This window comes from Eubalaena glacialis, chromosome 13 (assembly GCF_028564815.1).
Source record: "Eubalaena glacialis isolate mEubGla1 chromosome 13, mEubGla1.1.hap2.+ XY, whole genome shotgun sequence".
In the NCBI taxonomy this organism is placed as follows: Eukaryota; Metazoa; Chordata; class Mammalia; order Artiodactyla; family Balaenidae; genus Eubalaena; species Eubalaena glacialis.
In genome coordinates this window covers 16,012,587-16,039,661 of record NC_083728.1, presented here as the reverse complement: position 1 = coordinate 16,039,661, position 27,075 = coordinate 16,012,587, and the positions used below count along the sequence as shown (strand labels likewise).

General features: G+C 36.8%; 1 protein-coding gene across 1 annotated transcript in view; it reads left to right on the top strand.

Annotated features, from left to right (window-relative positions):
• The window catches only part of STK4 (serine/threonine kinase 4), a 95,228-nt gene that overhangs the window by 33,438 nt on the left and 34,715 nt on the right, over nucleotides 1-27,075 (top strand). The window contains exons 9-10 of the mRNA XM_061208462.1: nucleotides 691-877; nucleotides 23,257-23,414. Of these exons, the coding sequence (XP_061064445.1) occupies nucleotides 691-877; nucleotides 23,257-23,414 (345 nt within the window). The remainder of the gene's footprint in view (nucleotides 1-690; nucleotides 878-23,256; nucleotides 23,415-27,075) is intronic.

Sequence of the window (27,075 nt, the reverse complement as noted above, 5' to 3'; positions counted from 1 at the left end):
TCAGTGCTTGTTATTTCATGATTGCCAGCCAGGTAAGATGAGTTGGAGATGTGGGTTCCACCTGGAACTGGAGGCTCTTCTTGCTGACCTTGTCCTGTCTGGGACCAGGGCTTGCTAGAGGCTTGCTGGGTCTGTGTCTGTTCGTCTCTCAGTGCTTCCTTAGACACTTCCACATTTTATTCTTTTGCCTCCATATCTTTTCTTCAGTTTAACTTTTTATTCGGGAAAGAGAATACTCAGGTCTGAGACTGGATTTTCCCATGCCCTTTTGGGGAGTCTAGGATCCATACTAAATATGTAGACTTTACATATGTATGATCTTCTTTGGTTGAATAAGAGTACTGTCGATGGAGTATAACCTTTAAAATTCGTGACCCAATGTTTTTTACGCCTGTAAAATATATAATATGGTACATCAATTATAGTTCAATTAAAAAAGAGTGCTCTCGGTTCTACAAGTTGGGTTTAGAACCCAAGTAAGCATCAAATCCAGAAATATTTGCACCAAGATGAGTAAGAGTAATTCAGAAAACTCAATCTTTTTTTTTTTAATTTTTTTTTTTATTGGAGTATAATTGCTTCAAATGGTGTGTCAGCTTCCGCTCCACAGCAAAGTGAATCAGCTATACATACAGAAAACTCAATCTTTTGATCTAATCAGCCCTCATTTGAGATTTCGTCCTTTTCCAGGAGGAGGATGAAATGGATTCTGGCACGATGGTCCGAGCAGCAGGGGACGAGATGGGCACCGTCCGAGTAGCCAGCACCATGAGTGACGGGGCCAATACTATGATCGAACACGATGACACGTTGCCATCTCAGCTGGGCACCATGGTGATCAACTCAGAGGAGGAGGAAGAGGAAGGCACTATGAAAAGTAAGGCTCTGATTAAACAGACTAACTTCACAGGCAGACCACGCACATTCCAGAGCGAGCAGATTCTCATGGTCCACATGGACTCAGTCTTGAAGCTGCTGTCTGTTGTCACAAGCAAAGGAATAAGAGTGTTGGAGGGTTGGGGCAGCAGTGGAGGGTTCGGGGAGGGAGGAAGCCGGCATGTGGAATCAGAGCGTCAGCAACAAGAAGGGATTGACTTTCAAACCTGAACGGCCATTCTCTCGTTCAATGTTGTCACTTTTTCCTTCTTTTCCTTGATCTGTGGAGGTGAGCACATACATTTGTTTTTTGTTTCTTTTTTCCAAAGTGATTGTTTATTTTATTTTTGTTTAATTTATAGTGATTGTTATTGATTTAAGTGATTACGCGACTGTTTAATTTATATTGCCCAGATCAATGTATGATAGTTCCAATGATTCTACATCTGGGCCAGCACTTGGTATGGGCAGGCTTTGTACATGTAGACGATCTAGTAGATGTGTAGTGGTATTTCATAGTGGTTTTAATTTACATTTTCCTAATGACTGATGCTTTTGAGCATATTTTCATGCATTTCTTGGTCATTTGCATATCTTCTTTTGCTTCTCCCTCCTCTCCTTTGTGCTTTCATTATTATACATTTTACTTCTACGTAGCACATACGTTGTTTTGATGCATAATTCAAAGTGTAGTGAAATTCTGAGCTATTTATCATACATATTATCTTCAGTCTGTTTTCACGATACTCTGTGTGTCTAAACCAGACTTACCAATTCTCAGTCAATCTGTTAAGGATGAATGTACAAATTGAAGAGTCCTATCCAATCCTTTCTAGTGTAAACCCATCTCTGCTGCTTTTCTTATGCTGTTGATCATTTTTATTTGGCCTATGACTGAGGTCTAACACCTGTGCTCAGTTCCCGTTGAAGAGGGCCATCCTTGCCTCTCCCTTCAGTTGTTTCCTTTCCCTTTACTCTGTGCATTACAGACCAAGTCATGGAGAAAAGGAATTTGGGAGTACAAAGTGGTAATAATAATTGAGTTCTAAACATACAATTTAGCCTGAGCTTTGCGTAGGTTTAAAGCATTAAGTCTCTATGATCTTTTCATCATCTTTTTTTTTCTTTCCTTTTTTCTTTCTTTCTTTCTTTCTTTCTTTTTTTTTTATGGCTGTGTTGGGTCTTCGTTTCTGTGCGAGGGCTTTCTCTAGTTGTGGCAAGCGGGGGCCACTCTTCATCGTGGTGCGTGGGCCTCTCACTATCGCGACCTCTCTTGTTGCGGAGCACAGGCACCAGACACGCTCAGTAATTGAGCTCAGTAATTGTGGCTCATGGGCCCAGTTGCTCCGCGGCATGTGGGATCTTCCCAGACCAGGGCTCGAACCCGTGTCCCCTGCATTGGCAGGCAGATTCTCAACCACTGTGCCACCAGGGAAGCCCTCCTTTTTTCTTTTACTTTATTTTTAATTAATTTTTATTGGCATATAGTTGATTTACAATGTTGTGTTAATTTCTGCTGTGAATCAGTTATACATATACATATAACCACGCTTTTTTAGATTCTTTTCCCATACAGGTCATTACAGAGTATTGAGTAGAGTTCCCTGGGCTATACAGTAGATCATTATTAGTTATCTATTTTATATATAGTAGTGTGTATATGTCAATCCCAATCTCGCAATTTATCCCTCCCCCCTCCTTTCCCCATTGGTAACCATAAGTTTGTTTTCTGTATCTGTGACTATTTCTGTTTGATAAATAAGTTCATTTGTACCATTTTTTTAGATTCCACATATAAGTAATATTTTCCTTCCTTTTTTAAAATTTAGAGTTTCTTCCTCGAAACCAGGGACTGATTGGCAAACTATGTCCACAGGCCAAATCTGGCCTGACACCTGGTTTTAGCAATAAAGTTTTATTGGAACACAGCCATGTCCATTCATTTGCTATTGTCTATGACTGCTTTTGCACTACAAAGGCAGAGCTGAGCAGTTGTGACTGAGACCATGTGGCCCCCAAAGCCTGAAATGTTTACTGTCTGATCCTTTACAGACAGAAAAAGTTCTGTAACTGCTGCTTTAGACCTACTGCTTTGTGATTGATTAATTCATTCAATAAATTTCTCTTCAGTGCCTACTGTATCCCAGGTACTTTGCTAGATGCTGAGGATACAGCAGGGAATGAAGAAACAGTCCTTGCCCTGAAGGAAGTCACTGTCTAGTCTGGGGACAGACCATTTAATTACACTTCAGCATATGAAATGGGCTTTAAAACAGAGGTAATCTGAGGGTGTTGGCGAAGCAGAGTGGAAGAGTATTTAATTTAGGCTGGGGATTACTGACAAATTCCTGGAGGAAAAAGGCAGGAAGGTTGGCAGTGAGTAGGGTGGGTGGAGATGTTCTAGCAGAGGGAGCCGTGTCCACAAAGTCCAAGTGGCAGTGAGTTCAGGGCAACTGCAGCTGGTTTATTGTGGCTAGAACACACCGTTCCAGGGCTTTAGATCTCAGGCAGCCCCCTTGAATTTTTACCTTCCAGGTCTGTGTATTTATAATCAACCCTTTGTTTTTGAAGGGAAAAGGTTTTCTTGTTTTCTTTTTTCTATTTTGGGGCCAAGGCTCATCATCTGTGTTTGGCTTCAGGTCAGAATTATACAAATGGTGAAAGAGTAGTAATACTGCTGATGGATGTGTAAATTGATCTAACTTTTCCGGAATGTAGTGCATATCAAGAGTTTAAAAAATTCAAACCTTTCACTCAGTAAATTCCACTTCTAGGAATTTGGCCCAAGAAAATAATTGAAGATATAGAGAAATTATATTCTAGTTTTACAAAAGTAAAAAGATAAATTAACATGTTAATATGTGCATAGAAAAAAGACTGAAAAAACCAATCAGAAGGCCAGAGAAAAATAAACCAAATATTAAAAGTAGATAATGGGATTATAGGTATTTTAAATTTTATTTATTTTCCAAATTATTTTCTAGAGTTATTATCAGAGAAAAAAATCCCACCAAAAATACTGCCGATATCATAGTGTATCCTGTAAATTAGGACTTTGAATTCTGCATTGCCTTAAGAATCCTTTTTTTCTCCCTTCTTCCTCCTTGCACTGTTTTTTATGGCCTTAAAAATGGATATTTACAAAGAGTGTATTAAAACATTGTCACTCCCTGCTAGTGTCTCTTTAAATTCTTATCGAAAATGTGTTCTTACAGTATGTTTCATCCCCTGGACTCAAGATTTGGTGTTATGTAAATTATCGAGTGAATGATACATACTAAATTTATTTTTTCTTTTGCTCTTTTAAGTAGCTAGCCCGTGTGATTTGTTAGGAAGGTTTGTTTTGCAGCAGTGAGCTGCTGACTTCTTTTTGTTGACTCGGAATGCTATATCTTCTGCTTGTTTTAAGGGGTTTAATTATGCAGATGATTATAATCCCTGTGTAATATAACTAGGCTGACCCATTAACATGTGTTGTGCATGTACGTGTTATGGAAAATCCACCTTTTTAAATTTAAAGAATTAATTTTGTTCCAAATGTAATTTTCGTATTTTAAGTGCTCATTAATTCAGTGGGTTGTTTGTTCAGTTTCTGAGCTTGGATAGTTTTAGCATGTCTAATGAGAAACATGCATCTTTTATTATAGTCATGAGGGAAAAACCCATTTAAAAACCTCAACGGTCACAGCTAAGTGACGTTAAATAAACTTAGTTCACAATCTGTTTCAGGTCTTGTAATTCAGTTTTGAGTCACAAGTTAGATAGATTTGCCACTTAATTCTGAGATCTTTACTCATTATTTTAGGAGCTACTGAAACTTTTCATTATGGAAAATGAAAATATATACAGTTACACAGAATAACATCATGACCCCTGTGGACATATAACCAGTTTCAAAAATAACTCACTGCCCATTATATTTCAGCTCTCCGCCAAAGAGAATAACAAACTGAATTAATTTAAAGCAGATCTCAGACATTAGACCACTTCTTCATATTGATTTCTAAACATTTAAAGGAGACTATCTGACCAAGCTTGGCTCAGATAATAACTATCTGTGTTACATTGGACAATTCTCTTTCCTTGTATGGGCCTCAGTGCCTTAATCAATAAAAATAAAGAGTTATTAATCTTCTTTATTTTCCTTGTCCCTTGTAGCTCTAATTGTTTATAAAAATTATATAACTCATGACTAATATAGAACTGAAGTTTCTACAGGTTAAAATTTGTGAAAATAAATAGGGTTTCACCTAGTACCTTAGAAAAGTTAGATATTTCAAATGCCTCTATTCTTATTTACTGTATTAAAAATTATTTATACCAACAGTATTACAACAGTATTAATGCACTGTTACAAAATAGTTCACCCCTAAGTCCTCTCACTCCAGCAAAGAACTCCTGTTCTTGACCATATGCCTATATAGTTCCTATATGGTAATAATTTGCTTAGATATTCTAATTTCTGATTAATTTCTACTGAATAAGCATATACATTTTTCATGTTGTTGCATAGTCCTTTTTATATTTATCACACTTAACAGTGTTTTTTGGTCATTTACCCATTGCTGGGCATTTTGGTTGTTTCCAGTTTTTCACTAGTACAAATAACTCTGCAGGGAACATCCTACATATAAATTTTGCCTTCCTTTTAATGTTTCCTAGGAAAAATTTCCAGAAGTGTTTGAACAATTTAATGTGCAGGTATTGCCATATTGTCCTCCAGAAGGTTTGTACCAGTTTACCTTCCACAAGGATTAATAGCAGCTATCAGTATCCTTAGTTTCTTCCCTTTACAGCAATTTCTCCTTTATATTTTCCATTTTTAAAAATCTGTGCCACTTTCTGGGTGTTAGCTCTGGATTCATCTTCTAATTCTATAATTCATTTTTGAGCCATGTCTAATCAGCTGTTTGACCCAGACATTGTGATTTTTTCAGTGGCTAACATTTGCTATGGTCACATGGCTAGTAAACGCGGGAGCTGGGAATTCAAAGAACTCCGAAGTCTATGGTCTTTTCATTCTACTGAACTTCTGATTTGTTCTGGAAGCCTACCCTTATGTTAATGGGCATTAGATCCATAATATAAAACCCATCAAAATTCATGGTAAGACTGGTGCTGGCTTTTGAGGGGATTCCAAAGATACCTTTATTTTTTTTTTAAGAAACAGTTGTTTTTTTTCTTTTCTTTTCTTTTTTTTTAACGTATATGTGTATCTATTCTTTTTCGAATTCTCTTCCCATTTAGGTTGTTACATAATATTGAGCAGAGTTCCCTGTGCTATACAGTAGGTCCTTGTTGGTTATCCATTTTAAATATAGCAGCGTGTACATGTCAAACAATTGTTTTTTATATATAAATTATTTATTATACCCAAGAGGATAGACATTATAACTGTTAATAATAATCATTAATGATTAGCCACTTAATATCTACCAGGTGCGGTGCTTAATCCTTTATAAGCATTTCATATATTTTAATCATTACAACCGTGATGTGTGGTGTTTTCACAGCCCGTCCCCGGCCTTTCACAGAAGCAGAAACTGAATTGCAAAGAGACTAAGTAACTTGCTCGTGATTACATAGTGAGTAACAGAAGAGCCAAGACCTGAAGCCAAATACGTTTGATTTCAAAGCTCATGCTCTTAACCATTATATTACCCTGCTCCTCAGCAGAGCCCCTTTATTAAGTTGTTAAGGGACAGGACCAAGACTCATGTTACAAGGGCATCTGATGGCAAGTCTCAGCTTGCAGTGTCCCTTGCTGGTTGTTTGAGTACCTAGCCTCGCTCTGTGTCTGCCCAGGATTTCCAGACACAAAGGGCACAAGGTTTTCAAAGGGAACCTGCCTCTGATGATTTTGTTACATCTGAGGGAGTATGTTTTGGTTGTGTATATCTGAATCTACCATAAAGAATCAGATTGCAGTTGGAGGGAGGGTTAAAGTGGGGTGTGATTTGATTGATTTATGAGAGTCCCCAAGAACACCTGTCAGAACCATAGAGGTAAACCGTTGTCCACACTACTTTGAAAACCCGTGTCTGGATAAAATATCAGTTTGGGGATTTTGGAAGGCTTCTCCTGTTTGTCTGTGTCACTGGGTTTTTTTGCATAAGGACCGTAGAAGAACTTTGCCCTCACTGTTTGAAGGGCACATTCCTGAGGTGACTTGAGAGGTTCTGTGTCAGTGTCAGGGTCCTTGTACTTTCTCTGGGCCAGCAGAGGGAGCTCTGTAATAGGTTATGAGTTTAAATGGTGTTCCCACTTGTGTCCACAAATCCCCTTTCTATAGAAGGCTTCATTCTAGATCAAGACTGTTATTTATTTATATTTTAACATCTATTTTAAGTAACCACAGCAACACTAGGGCAATGTCTTTATTTTAGGTAGGAGATTGGATACCTCATACTTGGCAAAGTTCAAGTAAGACTGAAGTCAGTTAGAACATCTCAAAATAGTTTAAACTTTTCCCTTCTCTTCCCAGATTTCTCAGTAGACCTTAACCAGAACTGATGTTTTCTTTCTGCAGCGTGGTACCACGCATATAGTTTCGAACCTATCATCAGCTAAATTGGCCCTAACAAAGTAATTGAATACATTAAAAAAAATAAAACTTAAAATTCTTGTGAGGAACTGACTTGGGAAAAGTTATTTTATGTATCAAAATAAACATTAACAATGACAGTTTATAGCTTTTCTTGTGTAGCCTCTTTAGTTTTCGTTTAATTTATTTCCATGTTGACTATACAAGTCTGATGCTTACTTTGGGAGTAGCCTTTGCTCTTTTACTTTTCTTTTTCTTTCTTTTTTTGTTATTGGTTTGCAGTGGTTCTTTATATGTTGGATACTAATTTTTTGTCAGTCATGTGCATTGTAAATATTTTCTCCCAGCTTGTGACTTGCGCTTTTTTCAGGATATTTTCTTAGAAAGCAACTTTTGTTTTCATGAAGTCACATTTGTCTGAATTTTCTTATACCGTATGTTTTTTGTGCCTTCTTTAAGAAATTCTTAATAATATATTTAAAAAATGTTTGTTTTATATTGGAGTATAGTTGACTTACAATTTTGTGTTAGTTTCAGATGTACAGCAAAGTGATTCAGTTATACATATACATATATCTATTCTTTTTCAGATTCTTTTCCCATATAGATTATTGCAGAATATTGAGTAGAGTTCCCTGTGCTATACAGTAGGTCCTTGTTGATTATTTTATATATAGTAGTGTGTATATGTTAATCCCAAACTCCTAATTTATCCCTCCTCCCTACCTTTTCCCTTTGGTAACCAAGAAATTCTTAATAATATTGTAATAACTTTGTATGGTGATAGATATTTACTAGACTTATTGTGGTGATCATTTCATAATGTATGCAAATGTCAAATCATTATGTAATACACCTGAAGCTAACATAATATTGTATGTTGACAGTATTTCAATTAAAAAAGAAATTCTTTCCTACCCAAATGTCTTAGAAACAGTCTCCTATTTTTTTTTTCTAAAGGTTATAAGTTTTACTGTTCACATTTAGGACTTTATTAAATACATCAGGAATTTTTTTTAGTTTACAATATGAACTATAGTCATGTAATTTTATTCCTTCCATCTGAAAGTCTTGCTTTCTCCCTCCATTCAGATCTTTGGTCCTGTTACCTTCTCAGGGCTTCCTTGACCATCTATCAAAAATAAATTCCCCTTCCCCTTTTTATTTTTCTTTCAATACAGATTACTCTTGAAATTTATATCATTATTCTTCCATGTAAATTTTAGCATCGGTGTATCAAATTTTGTAAAATACCACTGGGATTTTGACTGAATTGCACTGAATACACAGATTAATTAGGCAGAATTGCCTTCTTTATGATGTTAATTCTTTCTATTCATGAACATGGTTTATCTTTCCATCTGTTTGGCTTATATCTTCTTTTCGTAGATAACTTTATAATTATATCTATAAAGATGTTTTAGATCTTTTGTTAAATTAATTTTTATGGATTTTTTTTTGTTCTAATAGGTTTTCTGGAGTTTTCTTTTATGAAGACAGTCTGTCTGTGAATTAGTTTTTCCTTTTGATCTTTATACTTACATATTTTTCTATCTTACTAAGACCTGCAATAATAGAGGTGGTAGTGGGCATTCTTGTCTTATTCCTTGTCTTAAAGAAAATTCTTCTAATAATTTACCATCAAGTTTGATTTTGTAGTAGGTTTGGTGTAGGTACCCATTATCAGGTCTATTTCTAGTTTAAGAGATTTCTTTTCTAATCAAAATTGTTGTTAAATTTTATTCTTTGATTTTTGAGTTGAACACTTAGCTGTTTAATTTTCTTGCTTACTAATGTATTCAGGTAACATTGTAATTTTTTCTCTAAGTTCAGTTTTCGCTGCATCCCGTAAGTTTCATACGTGGCACGTTGTAAGTACTTTTTCCCAGCTTGTGATGCTTTGTGCTTATTACATATTTCTTTTTTAACCCATGAATTATTCAGAAGTGCTTTTTAAAAACCAAATTGTATGAATTTTTTTAACTGCTTATTTTTAATTTTCAATTTCAGAGAATTGTGGCTCAAGAACACAGTCTGTGTGATACCAGTTTTTTTTTTTTTAAGATTTTTTGATGTGGACCACTTTAAAAGTCTTTATTGAATTTGTTGCAATATTGCTTCTGTTTTATGTTTTGGTTTTTTGGCTGCCAGGCATGTGGGATCTTAGCTCCCCAACCAGGGATCAAACCCGCACCCCCTGCATTGGAAGGTGAAGTCTTAACCACTGGACCGCCAGGGAAGTCCCCGATACCAGTTTTTTGATGTTTTCTTGCGACATTTGTGGCCTAATATGTCAGTAATTTTTGTTAAGTGTTCTTTGTGTGCCTTAGAAAGAATGTGTGTTTTCTAATTGTAGGAATCTATATATATACCGTTGATTTAGCTTGTTAATTGTCTTCAAATATAGCTATTCCCCACTAATTTTTGATACTTGATCTTTTGGTTTCTGAGGGAGATATGTTAAAATTGTTACTCTGTGGTTGTGATTTGTCAATTTTTGTTAATTTTGAGATGTATATTTTGGGGAGGAGGACTTTTATATTTTGAGGTTGCATTGTCTGATGAATATAGATTTAGAATTGTTAACTCTTCCTGGGAATTGTTCCTTTTATATTTGACTTTCACACCTTCCCTGAGATATGGGTCCACTAGTTATGAGCTTCCTGCCATACAGAATGAGGAAGTTCAAGTTAAAAGTTCAGCGTCTTGTCTAAAGTCACCCTAGATGACAAACCTTTGACTTCTAGTCCTCATTGCTACTGTGGTACAGGGCTTCTTGTTAAATATTGTGAAAAGCCTGCCTTTCTTGTCTTTTGACACCTATTTCTAGGATCTTCAAACCTAAGGCTTTTGTGATGTTGGTGTTTGGATTATCAAGGCTCATAGCTGTGATAATAGACAAGGTTTTATAGCTAGGTAGATTGATTGACTGAAGTATGATAATGGAAATGTAGTAAAATGTTAACATTTGAGGAATCTGGGTGAAGGTTATCTGGATAGTCTTTGTAACATTGGAAGGTTTTGTACATCTGATATGTCAACATAAAACATTACATGATTTTTAATTCATGATTTTCAGTTTTTAGAAATAAACCTCAAGAGGCTAACTTGGGATAGTTCATAAATTTGAAAGAGTTTTACTTAAGAGTTTCCTAATAAAATAGTATCTTGAGGTTGTTTGTTTTTACTGATTAAACTATTACATCTGTCATTAATATTGACAGAAATTTGTGCTTTAGAAAACCAAGCATATCACACAGGTTTAGGAAAATGTTAATTTTTTAAATTAACAATCCTTTTATTGAAAAAAATTATATTGTGTCCATTTTTTAAATTGAGGTATAGGTATTTTATAATGTGTTTCAAGTATACAGCAAAGTGATTCAGTTATATTAATTATTAATAATGTCATTCAAAGTAATATATTGGACACTGAATATCATTAGTAGTGCTATGAAAATAATGAAATTTTGTACATATTGCCATCCGTGTATTTTATATTAAATTATATGTGGGGTTTTTTTTGGTGCATCTTAATATGCAGAAAAATTGTTTCACCATATCATTATCAAGCGAACGTTTTTTTTTAAAGGAAGAGAATTTATCCTGTTTTAGTTGATCATTATCAAATAAGATATTATATTTAGGAGCAAAAATGAGAACTTCTATACTGGAAGTAGAGAAAGAATCCAAGCTTTCAAAACATATTAAAAATATGTTGTCAAATAAACTATATTATTATACTTTAATAATACTTTAAGTATAAAGTATCTTTGAAAACAACAAAAAAAGTTCTTTTTTCAGAGGCAGAGATAACAAAAAAATCCTGGAGCAACTGATCCCGAATTGCATAAGTTTGTAGTTTAGCAGTTAAATGCTTTTGCCCCAAATGAGGAAATGACAAGCCAAAGGACGGCCACTTGAAATATGTACCTCATCTACTAAAGATTTGACAGGCAACAGTTCTCCCTTCCAAGACTCATTGGCTACGATATGGTTTTCTTGTCCTCACTGCCTTCCCAAGAGGTACATGGCAGCCCGTTCCCCGTCCTTATCTCCAGGCTTATTAGGCCACCGGGGATGCAGAACTTGGACCACTGAATTGAAAGATTGTTTCCACTGACTCAAGCCTTTTAAATTAGACTCAGTGAACTAAAGGGAGTGAGTGGATGATTTCTATTTCAAACTTGAATTTCTAATTGTATTCTAATGAATCTCTTTGAAATAGAATTTTAAAGCATGGTGGCATAATTAAGTTAGAGCAACTCAGAACCACGTTTTGGGTAAACTGCTGTGATAGTATTATGTGGTAAAAACGTTACGTATTTATAGTTTCCCAGAAAGTCCTAGGTCTCACGAAGGCACCTATTGTTGCTGTGAGTTTCCTCATGTTAAAACCAAAGTCCAGGATCTTGTTAAAATGATTTTATTTCAACACCATCGGTCAGATGCTAATTTCAGAGCTGTGTAAGATGGAAATTCTTGACTCACAGCCTGTCTTCTTTCCACCTGCAGTTTTTTGAAGGGGATTGTTATAACAGTGACTCCCTTGTGTATTCTCTATCTCATTCTCTCTGACTCAGATTATAACATTTGCAAGGACAGTTACTAGGACATAAAGTACTACAGGTGTTTTAATGCTTCTTTTACTGCAATAACCTTACTGTCTGATTTCAGATCCCCTCAGGATGTTTAAAACTATCATCAGAGAATATTAAGTCCATGTATCTTTGCCACTCACCGTCAGCATCATATGAGAATTTCAGATAGCATTAGTGTGCTTATACGTACCAAAGCTAAAACTTAAAACGTAGTTTGGTTTTAGAAACATGTCTCTCAATAAGGGTAGGGGAAAGAAAAAGGAGTAGCAGAAAGAACATTAATTTTTGGAATCAGAGTCTTTGATTTGAAACTTGGCTCAGAATTTTATAAACTTCGTCAGCTTTGACAAGTTATTTCCTTTTTTGAGCCTTAGTTTCCTATCCTGAAAAAGTGAAGCATAAAAGTTCCTATTTTGTCAGGTTGTTAAGATGATAGGAGATAGATATGGGAAACGCTTAGCATAGAAATGCTTAAAAATGGTAAGCAGTATAGTAAGTATATAGTAAGTAATGAGTCTTTTAGTGTATGACAGTGGTTTTTTTCATTGGACCTAAAAATTCCTTCAACCTGAGCTACTTTTCTACATCCTAACTCCTTTTCTCTTGCTAGTCATGTTTTTTACTTTTTTTTAGTTTGTGCCCTTGGTATTAACGGTGTTTTGTAAGTGCCACTTCTGTGTCTAAGCACTGGCATGAAGATGGTTGATCTAAAGGAAGGTCACTTGTCAGTTTCAGTAATGTTTTTAAAATGTGCTGAGGAGAGAGAGAGAGAGATTGATTCAAATTCCTTGGTAACAGGATAACATGTTTTGAGAATCTGTTAAGCAATAGCTCAAAATATAAGATGGTAGATTATAAAGAAGGCTAGACTTTGAATCTACGTGAGCCTTCCTTTGTGAAGTTTCAAACTGTTATCTTAACACTGTGAAATTTATTACTGACTGGATTTTTTTTTTCCAATGCCTGAAAGATAATCAGTGGGGTTCACTGTGCATTTATCAGAATCTCCCTCTAGGGTGGGATTTACAGCAGAAGAGCAGAGATCTTGGTCCTCAGACTTTTCTCACAGTTGCACAGATAATTCAAGGTCATCCTGCCAGAGTGGAGACTAAATCCTAATTGTTTGTGCAGTTTTTCTGATTATGTCCAGATGCTGGGCTCACTTTTATCTTTGGAAACGGTTAACATTCTTGATTCTTTTGGGATAAGCCAAAAAGCACAGACACGTGGTGCCTGAAAATTCATTCAAACCACCTGCCAGACCACATGTTAGGATATGAAAGTACCAGATCTCAGTGTGACATGGCTGAAAGGCTCAAGGCCTGTATTTTGAGGAAGATAAGGTGCTGCTCCATTAGAGTTAAATTGGTAAAAGGAGAGCCAAGAATAGCCATGGGGGAAATCTATTTTCCAAAAGAGGGCAGTAGCATGGTAGTAATGAAGAATAAAGGAAAAAGTCCAAAAAATGTACTTTGGCTCTTATGCCTAAGAAGCAGATAAATCAGTTTTGATCAGTTAGGGGAATATGTTTTTCTGGTGCTCTAAGCTGTTCTGACCTGCTTACTCTTGCTCAGCAAGAAAATGGAGATACATTCTGATAAATTTAAATGAGTCCCAAAGAAAAAGTAGATGATTCTCTTAAGTGTTTATGCTCTCAAAAAATATTAGCTTGGAACCAGTATTTGTTAAAAATAAATATTTAATACCCACCAAAAGTATTTATTAGGTAGTCACTATGTGTCGTTACTGTGTAGTGTACAAAAACCAAATGACATGTTTACTGCTGACCAGGAATTTGTAGGTTAAAAGGGAAAGATGACATTTGTCATTATCTAATATGTATGGAGTGCCTACTGTACTATTACCGTTGTTTCTAATTCCTTACATGTCTGGAACATTACTCCGGGTGCCTCAGATAGTGGTATTTGATGTTGACATAACTTAGTTGAGGAGATAGGGCGTCTACATATAAAGGTAGTAATATAATAATAAGACAAATGCTGGGTAAGTGGTTCAGAAAACTGTTGAAGGATTTATGAGAAATTAGATATACAGAAAGGCTGGGGACGATATTCCAGGCAGGTACAGAGTCAGAAAGGAGGGGATATATGGTGAACATTCAGTTTGGCTGAAGTGGGTGTTGACCAGATATTGGAGGACCTTGAATGCCAAAGTAAGAAGTTTGAACTTGACTTTGTTGGTAATAGGGTAATATAAAGACATTTTGATCAGAAAAGTGATATAACAAAGTGGTTTTTTAGGACAGTCAGTTGGATGATATGGAGTTTGAAAAGACTGGAAACAGTGAGACCAATTAGGAAATTGTTGCAATAACCAAGGTATGGATCATTCTCACTGGTGAACCTTTTTGTATGTATCTTTTTAGATGTGCTGCCTCTATTGCTCTAGTTAGTAACCCCTTGAAATCTGGATTTAGATCTCTTCGAATAGACATATGGTAGCACACTAGACTTAAAGATCCAGAGCTTCATTGCCCAGAAGTCAAATCAATTTACACAGAGGCAATTACCAAAACTGGTTCCTGGAAGAGTTATTCAAAAGTTAGACTCTGGAGAACCTTATAACTTATGGTTCTGGCAATTCTTAGTGGTTTCAAAGAACATTCAAAGGAATATTTATGGCCACATACAGAAACTTGGATAGTACCTTGTGTAATTAAATGAATTAATACATGTAAAGCACTTAGATGCCCAGTCACAAAACCAAAACCAAAAACCACACACATAATAAATGTTAGATTAAAAAACAAAACAAACAACCCTATGATAAGGCATATTATTCCAAGCCAGAAGAAAACATGTGAGAGACTATTTGAGTTGTTTTCTTGCAAGTATTCATGCTTGAAACAGAGAAGAAAATGTAGGCTTTTCCGAGTTCTCTACTTTGAACAGGTAGAAAAGAGTTATTGTAGAAATTAAGGCAAGATTAGGTTGACCATTGTGGTTTACTTGGTGACAGTCTTGAAAATGAACATTTAAAATGGAAGGGCATAAAGTTTAATGTCTAGTAGATGGTCATTCCAAAGGAAAAGATGGGCCTCAGTCTTTGGTCAAGCTCCTGGCCAATTATGACTACCTTGGCATTGTGTTATAGTTCATGTGAATCCAGAAATAAAAGTAAATAGTAGAGAAAAGGGATCTTTCTGTTTTTTTAAAAAAATTTATTGATATATAATTCACTCATTTAAAGCATACAATTCAGTGGTTTTTAGTATATTTATGGAGTTATGCAACCATCACCACAGTCTAATTTTTTAAAATTTATTATTTTTAATTGAGATATAATTCACATATAAAATTCACCATTTTAAGGTACAGTTCTGTGGTTTTTAAAAATATATTAGCAGGGTTGTGCAATCATAACCACTGTCAAATTCCAGACATTTTCATCATCCCCCAAAGAAACCACAATCCTGTTAGCAGTCACTTCTCATTACCCTTTCCTCCATCCCCAGGCAGCCATTAACATGCTTTCTGTCTCTCAGGATTTGCCTATTCTGAACATTTTATATAAATGGAATCATATAAAATGTGGTCTTTGTATTTGGCTTCTTTCACTTAGTTTAATGTTTTCAAGGTTCACCAGTGTTACAGCATATATCAGTACTCCATTTCTTTTTATGGCTGAATAATTTTCCATTGTAAGGATATACCCGATTTGTTTACAATCTAGTTTTAGAACTTTAAAAAAAATTATTTATTTATTTATTTGGCTGCGCCAGGTCTTAGTCGCGGCACACGGGATCTTTGTTGCGGTGCATGGGCTTCTCTCTAGTTGTGGCACATGGGCTCAGTAGTTGTGGCATGCGGGCTCTCTAGTTGTGGCATACGGGCTCTAGAGTGCACGGGCTCAGCAGTTGTTGCGTGCGGGCTTAGTTGCCCCACGGCATGTGGGATCTTAGTTCCCCGACCAGGGATTGAACCCGCGTCCCCTGCATTGGAAGCCGGATTCTTAACCACTGGACCACCAGGGAAGTCCCACATAGCATTTTTCAAAGAAAAATAAATATAAGATACAGTTGCTTATGAAATTGCCCCTTTGTGGACTTTGACAGATTGTCCATTTAGCTTGCCAGATGCTGCTTACAAAGAAGAACGGGCCAGTCATAGTATAGGAATTCATGCATTCCCTGCATCAGATAAAAGAATCAGAGCAAGACATGGCTGTTTTCAAAGTTCGACTTTTCTGCTGAGTTCATTCTCCCAATGGCTTCAGGTTTCTGGTATTATCATTCAATGGAACGTCTTCATTTCCTGGGATATGTCTGAAAAAAAATACCCTGGCTCACATTGAAACAGAAAGCCCACCAGCCAGCAGAAGCCCTGGGGACAGCATTGCCTTTAGTCAGCGGGGAATGATTCTTTCACACTTTTCAGCACCGCTTGATGGTCTCGCTCAGGAGCGCCGAAAGAAGAGTCCAGGGATGAGGTTACTGGGAAAATTCCATTCCCCTAGTCTTTGTATGCTCAACCTAATGGCAGTTCGGATATGGCAAGAATTCTCATTTTGATTTTAGAGAATTTGCAATATGAAAGGCAGCTCGCCAGCCTTAAAGCCTGATGATCAGGGTTCAGATCCTATCCTTGTATAACCGTAGGCAAATTTCTCATCTAGAAAGTGGAAATAATAGTACATACCTCAAAAGATGGGAGGATGAAACGAAATGATACATTGTGTAGCACTTGGTAAGTGCCAACAAGCGCAGATCCTCCTCCCTCCTACTTTATTTACATGGTGTTCATGAAGTGTGGATGGCAACATCCTGTGGAAGCATCTGGTAGAAAACCTGAAACTTAGAAAGTATTCAATCAATGTTAGTTGAATTTGAAACCTGAGTTCCTAAAGACTGGAACTCTTTTTGTAGATATAGATTGGTGTGTGTGGGTGTGATGGAGAGAGATTGAGACAGATCTCAGATACTGTATCAGTTAGTTTTTGCTGTGTAGCAAACCACCTCAAAACTTAGTGGTCAGGGACTTCCTTGGTGGCGCAGTGGTTAGGAATCCGCCTGCCAACGCAGGGGACACGGGTTCGAGCCCTGCTTCAGGAAGTGGAGCAACTGTGCGCCACAGCTACTGAGCCTGCGCTCTAGAGCCCGCAAGCCACAACTACTGAGCCTGCATGCCACAACTGCTGAAGCCTGCGCACCTAGAGCCCATGCTCTGCAACAAGAGAAGCCACCGCAATGAGAAGCCTGTGCACTGCAACGAAGACCCAAAACAGCCAAAAATAAATAAATAAATTAATTAAAAAAAAAAAAAACTAGTGGTCAGCTGGGGCTGGCTGACTTCTGAAGGCCTCAGCTAAGACCACCTGGTCAAGGCCTCTCTCCACGTAGTATTCCGCCATGTAGCATGCCCACTAGGTTTATTTACATGGTAATAGGATGTGCAAGCACTTTTCAAGTGCCTGCTTGCAATAAATTTGCTATTGCAGTGGCCATAGAAAGTCACACGGCCAGGCCTAGAGTCATTGTGGGAGGGCACTAGTAAAGGGCGAGGATACCAAGGCTACTTGGAGGGAATTATAGAGGCCGTGTTTGCAAACATGCTATTGTAGATACTAATTGTGATAGTAGTGCAGATCTGTTTACTGAAAATTATTATCAGTCTATAAAGTCAAACTGTGAACAGGTGCTCTAATTAATTACAGTGTTATTAAGAAAATGTAGGTCACAATAGAAGTGCTATCTCCTCCAATAAACTAAGTACAGTGGTGAAGCACCCTCACATATAAGGAAGGAATCATTGTGGTGTAAACAGTTAACTTCTGGAATCACTAAATACAGGGATCAAAAATACACCTGTCTTTGAATGCATGTTGTTTCTTGCCAGTTGAGGTGTCTTCCCCTATCAGTTGATTCATTCATTTCTTCAGCTTTAGTTATATAAAACATTTTAATAACCTACATCTATTGATGATATTTTTATTACAGTTTTGGGCCAAGGAGAATTTAGTCACCTCTTCCATCTAATTTTAAAAAGTCCCCCAAACACCACTAACAACAACAAAAAGAAACTCAAAGAATCAGAGACAGTCTTGTCACAAATATTTGTTGAGTAGGTCTGGTCTTTGGTTTATGTCCACGCACATCTAATTTGTGGCATATTTTAGATTAGAGATGATCAAGTGTCATCATCCCTCTGGAGTAAGAATTCCTTTTGAATGTTTATCAGTACCTAGGCAGAAATATGTTGTCATAAGCCACTGTCAAGTGATAGTATCATGGAATTTTCACAGCTGCAATGGGACACTAGAAATAATATGGTCCATGGCTTCCTTTTTAGATTGGAACCTATGGTTTAATCAAGATCATATAGTCAGGGCCAGAATCTAGATCTTTGAACCCCAGGTTAGGGATTTTTGTAGTGTATTGTGCTGCCTCCAAAATCAATTTTAGCTATTTTGTAATCCTGTACACGTAACCATTTAACTAATCATTTCACTGTAATTAAGTTTCTTATATGTGTGTCCATTTTACTCCTGGCTTATACCTGAATGTGTGATTAGATTAAAAACTTCTCTTATTACAAAATTCACTATAGTTTTGGGAACATTGATTTCTAATAAATATTAGGTATAATCAGGTCCCTGATATTGATATCAAAAGGTGAAAGGAAAGGCATTTTAGATAGAGTTTCTTCTTTGTGACCCTTAGTTGTTGAAAGGGACAAAGAATATTAGGTATTTTAACTCCAAAAATATTAGAGATCTTTAAGTGAGTTGGGAAGGGCTATTGTTATCAAATATAGAAGAATTCAAATATGTAGAAAGCAAATGTTCTCATTTTCTCATCTAAACAGTGATAGAAATTAGACAAACAATTATACTCTAGCTTAAGAGATGTTTCTTTGATCTTTATGACATAGTTTAGATTTAGACCATAGAAATGTTATTGTTAGTGTTTCATCTCTGGTTTAAAGACTTGAATTTCTAAAATCCACCTGTATTGCAACTGAAGGGAATTACTGAGGCATCATAGAAGTATATTGTACCAATTATACAATTTTTATTGTTGGATATGATTTTTTTTAAAAATTATGTCTTTATGGTTTTTGTAACAGTTCCACAAAAGAACATATTTTAAATTACCTGTTATTTCTCTCCAGAAGTTACCATTTTTATTGATGAACACATTTCAGTCATTTCTTTGTGCATTTATAGAGAAGGCTGTGTAAACAGACATGAAATGACAGAAGTAATGAGGAGAGATTGATGCATGATATATACAACTTACCCTCAAATATTGGTGTGTATCTTCAAAAAAAGGAGATATTCTGTTTTGTGTGTATTTCCTAAGAAAGAGGATAAAGTTGTCCCTCGGTATAGGTGGGGGATTGTTTCCAGGACCCACCATGGGTACCAAAATCCACAGATGCTTGCAGATGCTCAAGTCCCTTATATGAAGCAGCATAGTATTTGCATATAACCTTCACATATCTTCCTGTATACTTTAAATCATCTCTAGATTACTTATAATACCTAATACAATGTAAATGTTATGTAAATAGTTGTAAATATAATGTAAATGACATTTAAATAGTTGCTGGCTTGGAGCAAATTCCAGTTTTACTTTTTGGAACTTCCTGGATTTTTTTTTTTTTTTTTAATGTTTTCGAGTCCTGGTTGGTTGAATCCACAGATGTGGAACCTGCAGATACAGAGTCAACTGTACCCTCTTTTATTACCACAATACAGTTGTCAGGTGGTGATTTTTCTAAAGAAGGGCTTTTCCCTTCTCTCCTAACCCCCTTCACTTTTAGATTATTACTCTGAGCTCATGGACTCTTTTTATTCAGTGTTTTTTGTTTTGTTTTGTTTTGTTTTTGATGCTCAGTGTCCCAGAATTTACCGGTGGGAGCCCCTCAAGGTGGCTTCTGTGTCCTGTTGATATGTCCGTATCAGTTTGTGAGTACTTGGTTTTTTTTGGCACAAAAAGATGTTCCAGGCTCACTTTGTACTTTTCCTGCCCTAGACCTGGAATCAGCATTTCTCTTAAGAAGGCTTAGCTCCTTGTGGTGGGGAATGGTATTTGGAAACCAAAATCTAAGTGCTAGCTGTGCTCATTGCTCATGGGGTAGCCGTTGCTTCAAGACCTTTTAATAAAAAAAGCTCAGCAAAAATTTTTTTAATAAATCATGAGTTCATGTTAATACCTCGGTTTAAATTCCAAACACCAGCATTTTTTGTACCTTCTTCAGTTTCATATTCTGATAATTAAATATTGCCAGATCCCCTTCATAGGGCTTGTACTGCTTTGCATCCAAATTTAGCAACGTATGAGAGCGCCTGTGTTGCCACATCCTTACCAGCAGATAGGGTATTATCAAGCTTTTGACTTTTGCCAAATTGAAATGTAAGAAATCGCATCTCCAAGTAATTTTGATTTGAATTTCTCTCATGAGTGAACCTACATGTTTTTTTCATGTTTAAGGACTAATTGGGTATCTTTGTGTGTATACTATCTTTAGCCCATATTTCTACCTTTTTTTGGGTCTTCTTTTCCTTAATTTTTGGAATTCTTTATATATTTGGGAGCTTATCTTCCTAAGAGATAAAGAACTCTAAAATTTATTTTTAAAAGAAAATTCTTTTAAAACCTTTATGGTTACTTGTTACCAATATTTTCTTCGAGTTCGTCATTTGTCTTTCATCTTGGCTTATAGCGTATGTGTGCTTAATTTTTATTTTTTAATTTATTTTATTTTTGGCCGTGCGTCAGGTCTTAGTTGCAGCACATGGGATCTTCGTTGAGGCATGCATGATCTTCTGTTGCGGTGCACGGGCTCTTCCTTGTGGTGCGTGGGCTTCTCTCTAGTTGTGGCGCACAGGCTTAGTTGCCCGACCACAGTTCGAACCCACGTCCCCTGCATTGGAAGGTGGATTCTTAACCACTGGACCACCAGGGAAGTCCCTATTTGTGCTTATTAATTTTAAAAAATCTGTGATATTTCCTTCACACAAAGAAAACATCCTTTTTTTTTTTTTAATTGCATCTGGGTTTTTGTCATGGCATGTTAAAAAGCTTTTTTCCTCATTCAGGTTTTAAATGCATTGCATTCACACATGTTTTCTTCTAGTACTTATGGTTTCCATTTTTACAATTAGAGCTCTTATCCATTTGGAGTTTTCCTGGTTGAAGGTATGAGGTGTGGATACAATTTAATCTTTTTCCAAACAGCTATCCAGTTGTTTGGATATCCATTTGGGCTTTCTACTTTGTTTCTAGACTTTCTATTCTCTTCAGCTGGTCTGAACCTAGTATCTGGTCCGGATTTGTTTTTTGGCTGCACCATGTGGCGTCTTAGTTCCCCAACCAGGGATCGAACCCACACCCCCTGCATTGGGAGCGTGAAGTCTTAACCACTGGACTGCCAGAGAAGTCGCAGAATATTTTGTATAAAAGTACACTGCATACTGCGTATGTCAGCCATCTATAGCACTGTCACAGTTGCTCGGCTCAGGAGGCCCTCTAAACACCCCTTTTGATGTGTAGGATTATGGGTAGGCTTGCTGCAGAGTTGTCTCCGAGCCAGCCTTCTCCTCTGGTGGTCCTGGAGGAAGGCACTGATCAAAAGTACTCTCCATCCGAACTTGTCAGGAAATCCAAAACACCCCCATTTTTACAAGTTTTATTTTGTTGCATTTCCTTCAGAACTGTATTATGAAATAATACCTTAAATTTAATTTCAAAAGTAAACAAAATAAGTGTGAAAAGCACCGAACATCGTACCTAGAACAGACAAAACAAAACAGACATTCAGCACATAATTGTTGACTGGTCCTAGCAAATATTGTGTTTGATCCCTAATAAATGAGGGGGCAACAGTGAAGTAAGCTATTGGCAGCATCTGGAAGTGGGCAAATCTGGGATTGGCTGCTGTTGAACTTGGCAGTGGTGATGGTGAGTAAGATGACAAATATCTGAGAGGCAGTCAGGGCGCTGGCTCGAAACTGGGACTAGGCAGATGTCAAGAGATAAGATTGCATGGAACAAGCGTTCTTGGAGAGAAAACACTTGCTGTTCTTTATCTTCTGGACTCCTACCCATTCACTTCTTAAGGCTCTGAACCTTCTGGTCTTTTTTTCTGGTTACTGGGGGAAAAGGCAGTATAAATCCACATGTTCATGCAAAGTACTGAAAAAAAAGCTTCTATACCTCCCAGTATTAGACTACCGTGAAATAGGTACATTCAGCTAACTAGGTTTTTAAGTCATGCCAGGTAAAGTTATTCTTTCTGTGATTGTTACTAGTTCTAACTAGTAACTGCTGTATTCTGCTCTCATATGGTAACTGCTGTTACATAACTACTGATTCTGCTCTGCTATGTAGCTACCCTGCTTTGTGACTGCTAACCTAAGCCCTTCTACCAGTCTTTCCTTATCACCCATTTTGCAAGATTTCTTCATCTCCTGGGCACATGTAACTCTTAGAATCAGTTCTATCTATTTAATATTTATCCTATACTGTCTTCTTTTAAAGAATATTTAAAAGAATTAAATAAAATCACCTATAATCCTACTGTCAGAGACAAATCCTGTTAACATTTTGGTATATTTTTTTCTAGTCTTTTTTTTTCTCCTAAGTGTATGATTTTATGGAGTTGAGATTGTACTGTATATATAATATCTTATTTTTTCTCCTTAACTTTATCATAAACCATTTGTAAATAGTATTTTAAAAGTTATATAATATTTCATGGAGTGGGTTGTGATTTACTTAGATATTCTTTTTCATGCCTATTTTTCTCATTAGTCAAATTAGATCATGATTTTGCCAAGGGAAATCAATCACTATGATATCATCCCCCCTTCCTGACTCTAATGCCTGTAGAGCATATTATATATGTAGATGATTAATAAATATTTTGGCTTGCTTCTCTGTTTTCGGTCTAAATGTTATAGGAACTCTTTGCTATAGGGGATCCAAAAAGTATTACTTGTAGCTGATGTAGAGTTATTGCATCACCAAGTCTTCCCATTTAGAAAAAGGGACCCTGGGGGTGCTATGAATCCTCTGAAATTCTATGAAAAGTATTTTGAGTGAGCATTTGTGCTTTTCCCTATAGTTTTCACTAGAATCTTGAAGGACTCTTTATCTAACAAAAAGCCACTGATTCCATGACCGTAGCCCATCTGGAGACAGATCCATTTACTAAACTTACCTGAAATCTGAGATACTGTATTTCACCTTTTGTTTTTCTTGGTTTTCAGGAAGGGATGAGACCATGCAGCCTGCAAGACCATCTTTCCTTGAATACTTTGAACAAAAAGAAAAGGAAAATCAAATCAACAGCTTTGGCAAGAGCGTCCCTGGCCCACTGAAGAACTCTTCAGATTGGAGAGTTCCACAGGATGGAGACTATGAGTTCGTAAGTAGACTTGGAAGCAGATGGTCATGTCTGTGGGGCAAAGTTGTTTGAAATATCACACATCCAATTCTGTCATTTCACTGAAAGTGCAAAGTGCTTGAGCATTTTATCGTGCAGCTCACAGCTCCTCTAAATGCGCCCGGCGGCAGCTCCTGAGCTGAGGGCCTCAGCAGTCTGAGACAACATTTTGACTGACATTTGAGCTGTTCCGAGGGCCCCCGATTAATTAGTGGCATCTTTTTTGCCTTAATAATTATTTATTCAGTTGCCATTTTTCCTTTTGTTGAGTTTGAATTTGTTAATGGTAAAGGAAATATTTAGTCATCCAGTGAAGATGCACTGTCTTTACTAGTTTATCTGGGATTGTGATTTTATATTTAAGAATTAGACTGGAGGGCAGTTAGTGCTATTTTGTAGTGTCTTTGTTGTTTGGCTAACCATTATCCTAATTTCAGTCTCTCTGAGAGGATTATTCTGAATTTTGTCCAAGGCTGAATATTAAATCATTCCAGAGTTTCATAGGAAAAACAGGGTGTGTATTTCCTCTTTCTGCTGTGGAACGTTCTCCCTCAACCACAGACGGTTGTTAATGTTCACAGAGATTTAATGTGTAGAGGCAGTAAAAAAAAATGTGCAAAATAAAAAATAAGCTAAGGAGTCTGCATTCCTTTTCTAGAAAAGGATTTTCTCTTTAGGAGTATTTAATTTTTACATTCTTAAATTCTATCGTAATTCTGTTGTTTATAAGAACTTAGTTTGCACATTAGATTTGGATTTGGGGAGGCTTTCTAGTCCTGGCTTTCTCCTATCCTACTGACCGGTCTAGAGGAAATGATATCATTCTTCCATAACATAGATTCTGCTTTTGTAGAGTAGCAAGAATGTCATAGTTTATACAACTAATGATAGAGATCTTTTGAGGACCAGAATAACTCACCTGAGGTTATTTAACCGATTAGTCCCTGAACCCATGTTAGGACCCAGGTTCATTTGTTTTATCATCTCTTTGTTCACTCACTTATTTATTAGCTCTTTGAGTGCCAGTATGTGCTTGACACTCTTCTAGGGATATAGTAGTGAACAGAACAGTCAAAAACCCATCCCTCTTGGAGGTTTCATTTAAGAAGAAGGAAAATAAGGAAGTAAAATATTTAGTGTGTCAGATAGTGGTAAGTGTTGTAGAAAGTATGAAGCAGGAAAAGATTGGTGGGGAAGGGAAAGAGAAAAGGAGAGGGAGAGGGAGGGAGTGTGTGTGTAAATTTGTAGCAATTTAAAATAATGAGTTAAGGAAGTTCTCATTGGTAAGAAGATGAGAGAGTGAACTTTGTGACTCTCCAGAGAAAGAGCTTTTCAGGCAGCTGCAATAGCAAATGTAAAGGTCCTGAGGCAGGAACTTGCTTAGCGTGTTTGCAGAACAGTGAAGTGAATAGTATGTTTGGAATGGCATCAAGGGGGAAATGAGATCAGAGATGTAATGGGGAGTCAGACGACGGACGTTAGGGCTTTTGTGTAATAATAAGGACTTCAGCTTTTACTCTGAGTGAGAGGGAAAGCTACTGGCAAGATGTGACTTGATCCTACTTATGTTTTGAAAACATTATATTGGTTGCTATATTAATGTACTACAGGAAGACTAGATTTTGTGAACACAGGTGTAGTGTTGTTACCTACTATACAGAAGAGGCCAAATATGGGGCACGTCTGCTGCCATTCCTCTCTTCTAGGTCTTTGGCATTCATATTTTCCACTGAGTCAGGATTCAGCTTCAGAATCCTTCTTAACACAGTGTTCCAGGCTGACGCTGTTAATCAGAGTAGACTCAGAGATTTGAATCTTCATGTTTGCGATTCCATGTTGCCTCTGTAGTTGTCGTGGACATCTTTGTAAGGACTGATTTTCTCAGTTCAGTGAGTCTTTAGGTAAAGATGAAACAACTTCTGGCTACCAAATCACATCACCATTGTGATAGAATGCTTCAGAATCCTCAAATCTGTATTCCCAGGTCTAGTTAATGATCCTGAGATTCCAGTCACTTTAAGCTAATCATTAATTTGGGATCAGCAGTTCCAGTGTTTGAAGAATTCACTTCTCTCTGCCATAGCCTTCCCATACTAAGATCATTGCCAGAGAACTTATTTTGATAGGCAAGCTACTTATGCAAAGGGGCTTTAGTAGGTCTTTAGAGAGAGAGCTTTTTATTTGGGAAGGAGATGACTGTTGGAGGGAGTGGGCCCATGAGCACGGTGACTAGGTTAGCACATTGCCCAACCTGTATTATTCCTGGCTGGTGCAGGAGAAAGGTTCTGAGACTTATCAGAGGATATAAACTGGCATCATCCAGCCCACACACCTCTTTTGTGTATCCTACACAGTGTTTGAAAGTTTTAAATTAGTTGCCTGTGTTTAAAAATTGAGAGCTTCTACGTGAAATGTCAGAACTCCAGCTTATTTTGAAAACTTGGAAGAGCTGACCATAAAAGACCTACATTTTTGGTTGATGGTTGTCTGGAGCTGAGTAGCAGCTGCCGTCTTCGGGTCTGACCTCTCTAGTTCTCTTCAAGATCTGATCTACTTCATTCACTTGTATTAAGTATCTAACCTGTCTGGCATTTTTAGGACATTTGATCTGGGGACTCGTGCTCTAAATCATTTGGATTTGTATATGTCCACAGTGTGTCTGAGCCAACCCATCCTGACATATAAAATTTTATTCTAATTTTACCTTGAAAATTTCAGGAGAATTTATTTTAAAATTCTCTTTTAAGAGAATTTCAAGCTAAACAATGAAAGACAATTGAGGTGGAGTATATATGAGCTACTACACCAAAAAGTTCCAAAGAGCAGATGAAAACTGTTTTTAATGCCTTGATATTCTTGCTGTATCACCTTCATCCCAAATCAAGCATTTAAAATAATAGTCTCAAATAGTGTTTCCCAAAGTGTGATCCCCAGGCCAGCAGTGTCAGCATCACCTGGAAACCTGTTGGAAATGGTTTCTCAGGCCCCACCCGAGACACACTAAATCAGAATCTCTGGAGACAGTGCCCAGTAATCTTGAGTTTTAACCTACCTTATGCATGATCCTAACCTGCTAAATTCATATAAATTTCTTCTTTCTTTCCTGTTAGGTACTATAGAAATTCCAAAATCACATGTATTCATATTTTATTAACATTGCATGACGTTAAAATTTCCTTTTTACTCCCCTTTTGAGTCTCCTGTACTCTTATTGGAGGTACCAAAGCAGTACCTAAAATCAGGAAAATGTACATTTGAAAGTGACATTTGGCATAGAAAGAACCAGTTTGTTGAGTGAAGAAAGCGTTCTGAGTAACCTCACTAAGCTTAAAGAAGGATGTGTGTCAGGCTAGCCGTCCTGTTCTCCCCAACCGTCTCTTAGAGAGAGACTTTCTGATTTCCCAGCGGGCAGTATTATAAAGAAGATATTCTCTTTATTCCTGTGAAGGCAATTGCTATTTTGAAATGAAATTTTTTGCTCAAAATGGCAAATGGGAAGTAATTAAATCATCAACAGTGGCAGAACTTGATACTGACAAAAACTTCATATTTTCATCTGAAACTGAATTCTTGTTGCATTTCTAAAATTGAATTGCCTTATTTGCCAAATTGAAAAAGCAACAAAGATTTCCTTTAATTTTTG